At 40.3% G+C, this 11,743-nt stretch overlaps 1 protein-coding gene across 1 annotated transcript in view; it reads right to left on the bottom strand.

Annotated features, from left to right (window-relative positions):
- The window catches only part of LOC110018389 (subtilisin-like protease SBT1.4), a 3,015-nt gene extending 1,795 nt beyond the window's left edge, over window positions 1-1,220 (bottom strand). The window contains exon 1 of the mRNA XM_020715689.1: window positions 2-1,220. Coding sequence (XP_020571348.1) covers window positions 2-1,091 — 1,090 coding nt within the window. The 5' untranslated portion in view covers window positions 1,092-1,220. The remainder of the gene's footprint in view (window position 1) is intronic.
- Window positions 1,221-11,743: the final 10,523 nt, after the last annotated feature.

Below are 11,743 nucleotides of genomic sequence, written 5' to 3' on the forward strand. Positions count from 1 at the left end.
TAAGGATCAGGCCCGGAGTTCCCTGCGGAGCAGGACACGATTACTCCATGGCGGGCCGCGCCAAACGCACCGATGGCGATGGAGTCTCGGTAGTAGGCTGGAGGATAGCCATTAGAGCCGACGGAGAGGGAGATGACGTTGGCTCCGTCTGCAACGGCCGCATCCATGGCGGCAAGGATGTCGGAGTCAAAGCAGCCGGCAATCCAACAGATCTTGTAGGCGGAGATGTGGGCTTCAGTGGCGATCCCTCGGGCTTCGCCCTCGGCGTAGCCGAGGAAACCAGCACCGGAGACGGCTGCACCTGCTGCGGTGGAGGCTGTGTGGGTGCCATGTCCTTCGGTGTCCAATGGTGATTTTGATTCCCGGGTCTCGTCGATGGAATGGCCAAGAGCGGCCTCATATCCCTTGTAGAAGAGCTTAGCGCCGACGAGCTTGTTGCTGCAGGGACCGGAGGCGGAGGAGTTGAGAAAATCGCAGGAGGCATGGAAGGTGGAAGGAGGAGAGGATATATTGGGGTCAACGAAGGAGCGAGAGTAGGGGAAGATGCCGGTGTCTAATACAGCAACGACGACGGATGAAGCGAAGGAGGATTGGGGCCAGAGGCCAGAGGAAGGTGTGAGGTGGAGAAAGGAGGGAGTGTGGGTGGTGTGGAGGAAGCGGGGTCTGTCGGGGATGACGGCGAGGATATGGGGAAGTAGGCGGAGGGCGGCGGCCTGTGTGCCGGTGAGGCGAGCGGCGAAGCCGACTGCGACGTGATCGTAGGTGTAAATAATGCGGCCGATGGGGCGGCGGAGGTGGCGGGGGAGGGAACGAAGGGTGCAGGAGTACCAGTGAAATGGGGTGGGGGAAGTTGAGGGTTGGAGGGAAGGGGAGACATGGATGATGTAGGTGGAAGGGTGATCGATGAATGCGTTTGGGCAGGCGGATTGGGAGAGGAGGAGAAGGAGGAGGAGGAGGGGGTTGGAGAGGCGTTTCTCCATTGTTTGCTCCGGCGGTTTGGGTGAAAGGGAGGTCGGGTTGGGTTGTTTGTGGGAGCAGGACGGGAAGGGATATACCCGTAGAGGGAAGGGGGAATGTTTTTTTTTTTGCATCTGGTTTTGGCGTTAATTACGCCGATGCCATCGTGTCATGAAGCGTACGCTTACAAGTTAAAAAGGTTTTCTTATGGAGTGGGTGGTGGGTGGAAATTGTTAATCTAAGCGCAAATTATCAGCATAGGATATGTTTTTTTTTTTCTTGGCAATTGTCCGCACATTAATGTTAATAAAGAAGCCCATATTGACAAATATATCTCATTACAAAATTCTACATATTTTAGGAAATTAGTTGATATCAAAATTTTATTATTCGTTTAAGGGGTGGCCAGATCGCCCCTTATTTATTAAAAATGTCAGTCAATTAATGACATGTCGCCTCCATCACTAAATTTATCATGGGGCCACAAAGGACCTTTGCTCCCACCATGGGGCGCAACGTAAAAATATTACATACGTAGGAGGTGTTGAACAGTGGTACTGGGATAGCATTGATGTTATTGAGGTGATATTGAGGTGCAATATCACATTAATATCACCCTAATATCACAGTTCACACGTATAAGTGTTGAACAGTGGTACTGGGATAGTATTGATGTTATTGAGGTGATATTGAGGTGCAATACCACATTAATATCACCCTAATATCACAGTTCACACGTACGCCCGACATATGGAATATTAGCTCCCACGTTTACATGGTGGGATTTGCAATCTTTCTCTTTTAACTCCATTAGACCATAATGTATGCAAGCAGGGCTTCCATAATGATCATTGGGCTGTCAATGAAGCGAGCGTGGATTTAATTTCTCTACTAAAAATTTAATTTTAGCTCTGTCCTTGCAATGAAAGGATTATCGACAAAGCATTTGATAGTCATTTGTGTGATGGATCAATGGGCTTTGCTAAATTGAGAACCAACAATATTTATTAATTGGAGTAAGGTTTTGAACTTGATTTTACAAATCATAATGAATCGATAGATTTAACCTATACAACTTTGAACTGTCTTTCTAGTCTGTTCGATTTAAGTTTGAAATCACTTATGTACAAAATAACTAAAATTCATATTTGTTGAACCCATTTTTGTTCTTGAATCATACCCAAAGATTTAACATGGACACACAGATAAAAGAAAAAGTAGTAAGATATGTCAAAAAATTTTATGTGAAAAAATTCCAAAAAGAGAAAAATATCACATAGTCTAGCCTGATCAAATTCATTCACTATATATTTTTAAATATGGGGGTGCGCCCTTCTTTTGCAATAGTAAAAACGGGGTTATAATTTTATACTAAAAATTATGTTTGTCTTTATACAACACAAAGAAATATAATTGATAAACACAACAATCGTATTTTGACTACAATGGTTCCAAGCAATAGTCATCGATGGGCGGTCATCGGTTGTGACAGGCGAGACAGTTGACGGTGGTCGATGATAGCCGATGAGCAATGGTCAATAGCTATGAAGGCGGATGATTACTCGTCGGGTCTTCTTTCCATAACAGATTCTAGAATTTCAATTCCTTGCATATTCTTCTCCCCTCCAAAGTACAAAGAGGTAGCTTATTTACAATCTTTTGGGGTGGGGCTTTTTGGTCTTTTGAAAGGTAACTTCTTTTACCACCTGATTGGACGTTCCATGCTGATCCTTATTTTTCATAGGTGTTTTTTTTATAAATTTGGGTCCTTAATAACTTTTGGGGTGACACATCAAGTATCATTTTTTTTCTAATTGGGTTGGACTAGGGTTGTAATCAAGCCAAATCGTCGAGTTTGGGCGAATAATAACTTATTCGTGTTCAGTTTGAGCGTCAACCAAGTTCTTACATAGATATTCTTACTTTATTTGCTTAAAATTTTATTGGTCATATTTGATTTCTAATTGGCCTATTTATATTAGTTAAAAGAACTAAAAATTCAAATGAATACTTGAATTTTTATATAAAATTATTTACTAATAATTTTATAAATTTTTATTATATATTAAATCGGGCAGCAACTTTATAGCAGTGATAAAATATAAATTTAAAGCTGCAGCTATAATTTTAATAAAGAGAAAAAGCTTTGTTAAATGGTGTCATGCGTCTTTATGTCAAGACATAAGCGAAGGGGTGGTCAATTAGGGAAGACCGAACGCGTGACGACACAACACCCTTCGGGGGGGAAATTCTGTTCTTCCAGCGAAAAGCATCCACGAAATCATCACTACTGATCATTCTTTATGCTGCAATACGAGAACCTCTCCTCCACGTTTCCTCCAACAGAATCATTTAATACAACAAGCCAATAATTTCTGAGATGTTATATATTTGTATCATAATAATAATAATATAGATAACAGATTAAATGTAACTGTTCTCTGCTTGAATGCAAAAATCTATGCATGATGCATTTCAGAGCTGGATAACCTCTCCATGCTTTGATGCGGATATTTTGTTTGGCAATTAGTTCGATAGGATGTGGCTTGACTTCACCAACTTGAACTCAGCCTGTCCAAAAGATGCATATCCGCTGCCGAGAATAGATGCGTTGGTGGATTTGATGGTAGGCCAATCTATTTTAAGTTTTCTTGACGCTTTCTCCGGATATTACTAGATTATGATGCATCTCGCTGACATCGAAAAGACCTATTTTATCACAAGTGAGGGAGTTTATTATTATAATGTAATGTTCTTTTTGCTCAAGAATGCTGGGGCGACATACCAGGGGCTCATGAATGTAATCTTTGCGAATTAATAGGAAAAAAAAAATGAGGTGTATGCTGATGATGTGTTAGTTAAGAGTCGGTTAGTCACACAACACAAAGTCTTAATAGAAACTTTGCAAACACTTAAAAAAATTTTAGCATGAAGTTAAATCCATTGAAATGTACAGTCAGAGTCTCAATTGGTAAATTCTTGTGATATTTACTAAATCCCTAAGGCATAAAAGTCAACCTTAAAAAAATCCAAGCACTCATTGATATGCCCTCCCCTACAAAAACTAAAAAAATATAAAAGTTAACAGGCCAAATAGCAGGACTAAGCCGATTCATTTCAAAATCAAGAGACAAGTGCGTCCCTTTCTTTAAATTACTTAGAAAAATCAAGTGTTTCGAGTGGACGTCTGAATACGAGAAGCTTTTTCAAGCCTCAAGCAATCCTTCGCCTCTTCTCCCTTGCTTCAGAGCCTAAAACTAAAGAAAAAACTCCCTTTACTTGGGGGTCAGCCTGGAGGTCGTTGGTTTAGTTCTGGTCCGAGAAGAACTCAAGAAGTAATACCCTGTATACTACACCAGTCGAGCCTTCAGAGACACCGAACTTAGGTATCTGATAAAGAAAAACCTAACTTATGCTTTTATCATTTCAACGCAGAGGCTTTGACTGTACCTCCAGATACATCTCATACAAGTTGTCACCGATCATTCACAGATATCTGTCCTCACTCGACCAAAGAATTTCAGTCGACTACTTAAATGGGCAGTCGAACTCAGTGAATTCAACATCTCCTATGTCTCTCAAACAGTGATGAAGGCATAGGCTATCGCCGACTTCTTGCAGATTTCTTCGAACCACTGGAAGTCAGGGAAGAACTGGCCATCAACAAATTCATATGGACTTTGTTCATGAACAAGGCCTTTAGCCAATCTGACACTGGACTCAGGGTGTTATTATGCAATCCAACTGGAGAAAATATCTACCACTCAGTTGAGGTAAGGTTTCAATTTATTAACAACCAAGTAGAATACAAAGTCTTAACCGCAGGTCTTCGCTTAGCATCCAAAATGGGGCCCATCCACATACAAGTGAAGGCGGACTCACAGCTAGTCATTAACCAAATCAACGGAGAATTCGAAGCAAGAGATGCGATGATGGCAACATACTTCGGGAAATTAAATGTTGAATCGACAAATTCATTAGCTTCAAAATTGAGCATGTTCAAAGAGAAGAGAACTAGATCGCTGACCTCCTGTTCAGAAGTCTTCGTTTAGGTGAGGGACAACCCCAATGGCTTGATCGACCTACCCTTAAAGAGCCACTGACGATGGAGATTCACGACAAAGGAAAGAAAATCTGGATGGACCCATACATTTGTTATCTAAAAATAGGAGAAATCAACGAGGAGGTCACCAATAACAGAAGATTCAAATTTAAAGTTGCCTAATACCTGGTGATTGAAGTAGAACTTTTCAGAAAGTCAACCACATCCTTATATTTGAATTGCATTTGAGAAGATGAAATTGAAGGTATTCCTTAGGAGGTCCATGCAAGGGAATGTGGGAGTCATTCCGGAGGAAAAATACTCGCACACCAGATTCAACGATAAGGATACTTATGGTTTGAACCTACTGAAAGATGCAAAAGGGTATTCTTGGAGGTGCGTATAATGTCAAAAATACAGTCCACTAAGACATCAACCAACACAAAAGCTTCACCTAATCGTCAGTCCTTGGCTTTTTGGTATATGGGGTGACATGCGTTAAATTTTCATACTTTTTTATGCTTTAATTTTAGTAATTTTTCACTTTAAATACATGATTTTATGCTTTTGGAATGTTGGAATTGCATTTTGCAGTTTTTATGAAAACTAGCACGAAAATCAGAGCAAAACGAGGAATTTCAAGAAAATTCGTACAAGCATAGCCACGCATGGAACTGGCGTGTCCACGCCACTTGAGTTCCGTGGTGATGCTGATTTTGCGCGTGGTCACGCCCAATATGTTGTGGAGACCCGAGCGATGGAAGGACCGAGATAGCCACGCCGAAACGTGGCATTACCACGCTACCCAACCCGAAGAAGCGATGTAATTATGTTGCGGTGTAGTCACACTAGTGTATAAGTCCTAGTTTAGAAACTTTTTAATGCAGGATTCTGACACATTTGGGAAGAATTTTGAATTCATGTTATAAAATCATGTAATTGGGAGATTTTGGGGAGTTTTTTGGAGGGGGGATTGCAGAAGAAGGCTATGTTTAGAGAGATATTTTTTTTCTCCTCTCAGTTTTTTTCCTATTTTTTTGAGAGAGTTTTGTGATAGACATTGTGTGTTGTTCTTGTAAGGGAGGAGATAGATATAAGGGCTACAAGCTATTTTTATCTCAATAAAAATGTTTCTTACAGGTTTTATTTCAAGGAAATTGCCTTTGCTTTTCTCTCAAGCCATGAGTAGCTGAACAATTTTTAGTGCCTCATTTCTCGTATCATTTTCTGCACATTAAATTGATAAAATTTGTTGGTTAATCCTCTGGCCTTCGTTTACTTCTAACATGGCTAGTTAAGATATTAAAATCCATTGTGATCTACAACTTCGACAGAAGCGTAGTGGAACGATTAATTTAACCACAAGGTCTGAATAAAATAGAAATATTTTATTATGGATTTTGCAACCAATTAAAAGATATCTGAACTTGTTGAGGATGCCATAAAGATAGACAAAATCTATGTTTTTTGAAATTACAAATCTTCTCCAAACCTAAGCAAAAGCTTAAGAAGAACTTAATATCCCTAGTAAACAATAAGCACAGAGAAATTTGTATGACAATACACAATCCTCATCAATCATGGAAAAATATCAAAGAATTTCGACCCACATTTTTTTTATTTTGTTTTCTTCAGAATCTGCTAGACTTGGGATTTTATTTGATGGTTTTCTAATCTCGTCAAACTAGGTTTAAATAGTTAGTAAACTATAGTTTTGACTTTTTTTTTCAAATCAATTTCCTAACAAACTTCCTCATAGGAACGATATGTGATACTCTTTTAAAACCTCATATTACTTAAACACTTATACTTGCGTAAAGTGGCCACCCGCTTCACAGTGCTTTTACGGCCATTAAGTTTTTGACATCATTGTCAAGGAAACTGCGCTAAGAAAAAGTTTGGAAACATAGAAGAACTGTAGTTGAACAACTAGAAATCTATGTTCAGTATTACTTTGTTTTTGTTTTCGTGTTTAAAGTTTTTCTTTCTTACTCTTTTCATTATTTATGTTTGCACTTGTGTTGTTCTGTGTTTTTCTTTGGAGATGCTAAAAAATAAAAATGAAAAAAAGGAAAGTCAAAAAGTTGAAAAAGCAAAAAAAATGCTTTTGTTATTTATCTTATTTTTATGTATTTGTTTGAGTCTTTGCATTTTAAGTACTATTGTGTATTAAACTGACTCTTGTGTGTGTGTGTTGTTTGGAGTCAGTTGTTGTGTTTTTCTTTTGAGTCTTTTTTTGTAGTGTAGGATCACTAGTGTGTGAGCTTAAATTCACTTTTCTTCTAGTGTATGCGTAGGAGTGCTCTAACTGAATTAACGCTGATTGAATCTGAAATTGAGCGAACTTTTAGAGTTGTAGTAGAGCACTCACCACACCCAAAACACCTGTAAGGATGGCTCACCATCTGAACCCAATCGTGAGACCTCTTAGGGACTTTGTTAAGCCCACGAGTAAGGAGATTCACATGAGTATCAATTGCCCTGTAGTAGAATTCAATACCTTTGAATTGAAATCTATCATGATTCAAATGGCTCAACAAAAGCAATTTTGGGGAGGGTCCACTAAAGACTCAAATCTGCACTTAGCAAACTTTCTAGAATTATGTGCTACATTTAGGTATAATGATGTCCCCAGTGATGTTGTTAGGTTAACACTTTTTCCTTTTTCTCTTATAGATAGAGCTAAAGTGTGGTTGAATTCTTTAGCCCCAGGATCCATCACAAATTGAAATGATCTAGCTTAAAAATTTTTTGTCAAGTATTTCCCTCCTTAAAAAACTGTCAAACTTAGGAATGACATCACATCATTCTCATAATTTAAGGGGGAAACCATTTATGAGTCCTGTGAGAGATTTAAGGAGTTGCTTAGGAGGTGCCCCCACCATGCCTTACCCAATTGGCTCATTGTCCAAGCCTTCTATAACAAACTTGTAGGTTCCCTTAGGTCCCTCATAGATGTTGTTGCAGAAGGTTGAATGATGTCCAAACCTTATGATGAGGCATATTATTTGATTGAGGAGATGACCACCAAAAACCTTCAATGGCCTATTGAGGGGGTGCAACCCAAATGGTAGCTAGAGTGTATGAAACGAATGACTTGAATATCTTAGCTAACCAACATGCCTCCTTATCCAAGAACTTAGATAATCTCACTGTAAAAGTAGTACAAGTCCCACCCCAGGTAGAGGAGTTTAGAGGAGACTTTGATAGACCTTAACACCTCAGCTTTAGAAGCTCTGAAAGCCATAGGAAACCAAAACCATGCCAACAACCCGTATTCAGAAACATACAATCCTGGATGGAAACAACACCACAACTTGTAGTGGAACAATAATAACCAAGCTAATCTAGGGGGAGGAGCAAAAAAACAAAATGCACAATAACAAAAACCGACCCAACCCATTGGATTTAACCCATATCAAACCAAAAGCTAGCCTCTTTTGAGGAGTTGGTGAGACAATTAAATTTGATAACACAAAGTCATGGGCTAGCAATTAAAAACATGGAGGGACAATTGGGAAAATTAGTGAACTGTTTCAACCATAGGAACCCAGGAGCACCCCCTATTAACATTGAATTAAACTATAAGGAGAAAGGGAAGGAGCAGGTCCAAGCCATGAAATTGAGGAGTAGTAGGGATCAGATGAAACTCAAAGGATTATGAACACCCCCATTGATGGAATCTGATTTGGAAAAGGAAGAAGAAAGATCTGCAAAGGAAACTGAAAAAGCTAATGCCCCTCAGACAAAAGAACCTGAGATACCTCAACCTTCATTTCCTCAAAAATTGCAAAAGCAAAAATTAGATCAACAATTTTCTAGGTTTCAAGAAGTCTTTGATAAGTTAACCAGAAACATTTCTTTTGTTGAAGCCCAAGAACAAATGACTAGTTATGCTAAATTTATGAAGGATTTGCTAATCCGAAAAAGGAAATTAGGGAATGGAGACATAGTGGCACTAACAGAAGAGTGTAGTACAATCTTGCAAAAGAGGTTACCTGAAAAGATGGACCCCGGTAGTTTCACTATCCCATGCATCATTAAAGAGAAATTTTTTAGGAGGGTCCTTTGTGATTATCGAGTTAGCATTAATCTAATGTCACTATCAATTTTCAAAAGAGGCTACACCCACCAACTTGACCCTACAGTTAGCTGACGGATCCTTAGCCTTTCTCATGGGAACCATTGAAGATAGGTTACTTAAGGTAGGAAGCTTTGTATTCCATGTTGATTTTGTAGTTTTGGATATGGAGGAGGATAAGGAGATACCCCTGATTTTATGAAGACTCTTTTTAGCCACATGTAGGGTAGGGCAATGATCGATGTACAACATTTCCTAGGCAATGATCAATGATCGATGTATGGACCTATTTCATTGCTTAGGAATGTGATAGTGACAACATTTCCTCAGGGGACACTACGCTCAATCACGAGGTGAGATGATTTTGATAGTCCGCCTAGTCGGGTTCCACGTTCAACACCCAACTAAAAAAAAAATCCCCTCCTTTGACAGTCGACTTGAAGAAAAAAGAATAACTAGCAAATGACCCAAATGAGTCCAGACACTCTTGTTTGCGAAAGTTAAACATCGCCTTTGATTCTTCACAAAGCTAACAGGAATTCCATTGCTCTCAACTAAACATCAATTTTTCTTTGGGTGTGAGTGTGATCGGTGAAGGCCTCCTCCTTCCTTATTATAGGACGATGAGGTCAGTGATCCCAACTATGGTCTCTTGACAAAATCCTGTCAAGGACCCATCAAGAGAATACAATTGGGCACAGAGACAAAACAGATTGGTAGCTGATTTTCCCAAAAGGAAAAGAAAAAAGGAATCCCACGTTGTAATCAATGTGACTTGTAATACTGACCCACTAGGGTCACAAGATGAGGCGGCAATGTTGGATCCATCGTACTGATCGACTATCGTTTCCCCGTGCTCCGATAACTCAATTTGATCGAGTGTGTTGTAGGATGGTCGATTTTGAAACTTGATGGATATAGGTATGTCAAATAAATGATCGACTACAAATGGGGTGACTGCTCACTTTCACACCACCTTGGCATAGCAATCCTAAACCACAAAGGCCGGAAGAATCAAGCTCCCAGAGATGATCTACTTGGTCGACATTGTGTTGGGACTTATTTAGGACAGTCGACTCGCAGAGTGCTTCCAGCTCGCACAACACCTTTTGCAGCTCACTTTTCAAAATGGTGACTTTCGTTCACAAGGTCGCCACCTCTAAATCCGTGGTCGCCAAACAAGCTGACGACTCCCACATCAAATCTTCAATAGAACCTCCAACAGCTTCTGCTGAAGGCCCACCTGCGCTTGTTCATCGCTACAAAAATTAGGGAGGAAGTTGCGACCAGTCATACTACTCCTACTCGGGGCCACCAAAATTTCCAAGTGAGGTCGACATACTGGGACCAACAGTGGGTGAAGGATCAGACAGTCGATGTCATCCGACCTCATTTAATGAGGGGAGAGTGGCGATCACGCTTTGTAGCATAGCTGCGACAGCAAGAGCGGATTCCACAACATCTTTCAATGGTATGTCATCCACAGATCCTCCAACCCAACCGATTCATCTGCTTTGAGAAAAAGTCAAGCAATCACTAAAATCCCCCAACAATCAGAGCAATTCTTACATTCTCAAAAATCGGTCGATTGAAAAGAGGGCCTTTGCAACCGCATCTCCCCGTCGCGACAGTGTACCTTCTCTTTTCTGTGGTGGCGACGAGGAAGGTTCGGTGACTGTCACTGACCCCTCTCCACCGACCTCGAGGTCCTCTACAATCGGGCCCTGTGGGCTCTCAACAATCACATTTGCACTAACCCCAAGAGCCGACCCTCCTTGACGAGGCTTTTTCAGCACTTGCACCTCAGAAACCTCAGACGAGTCGGCTTAACTGGCCTACGCAAATTCGAGTCTTAATCGTTTTTCCTTCCTTTTAACCCTATTATTCACGTCTCAACTGTTTTTTCCTTCTTTATAACTTTTTTCTTCATTATAGTAGTAGGGATCTGATAGCCCGCCATGCCCAGAAGTTCAAGGTCCACCTTGCCTTGGCTCTTACTGTGAGCCATACTTTGGCTATCTGTGAAAAATTTGTGGCAAAGAATGTAAATGCCAACCCTATGGTATTATTTATAGGGCTTACTGTGCACAAAGTCTCAAGGGAAGTTAATTATCAATAAGTTTCTCATTTTTTGTGCTACTAATTGTTTAACAGTTGTTCTGTCATTATCGTTTCTTCAACTATCAAGGAACAGAAAAACTCGGGAACTAATATGTATATGCCAATACTGCTAGTACGAATCTCAAAGCAATCAGACAGCTGAGGGCGATGACCCCTAAATCAAAGCGACAGGCCGAAGGAGCATGGTTTGAACAAGTTGTTCAACGACTGACCGCTCTATTAGGTCGGTAGACCCACGTTGTCAAGGTATTCAATCGATTAATCGCGCTTACGGCCCCAGTTATCTGAATTTCTTTCAAGGATGTTCGGTCACAATTAGTTGATCCATCGGCTTTGCCTCGGCAGGAGTGATCGTCGCACAATCAGCACCCTGGTCGACTGAACAAAACTGCATCAATCGGCCAATGACTGTTGTATTGTGCTTAAATGACAACACAAATCTTGTATTAAATGAGTGCATTAACTATATTAAGGGCGGATTTCATAAGAGTTCCCTCCTAAAAAAAAGATCACTTATAAATAGGAGGTCCAAAGATGAATAA

This window comes from Phalaenopsis equestris, unplaced genomic scaffold (assembly GCF_001263595.1).
Source record: "Phalaenopsis equestris unplaced genomic scaffold, ASM126359v1 Scaffold000021, whole genome shotgun sequence".
Classification (NCBI taxonomy): Eukaryota; Viridiplantae; Streptophyta; class Magnoliopsida; order Asparagales; family Orchidaceae; genus Phalaenopsis; species Phalaenopsis equestris.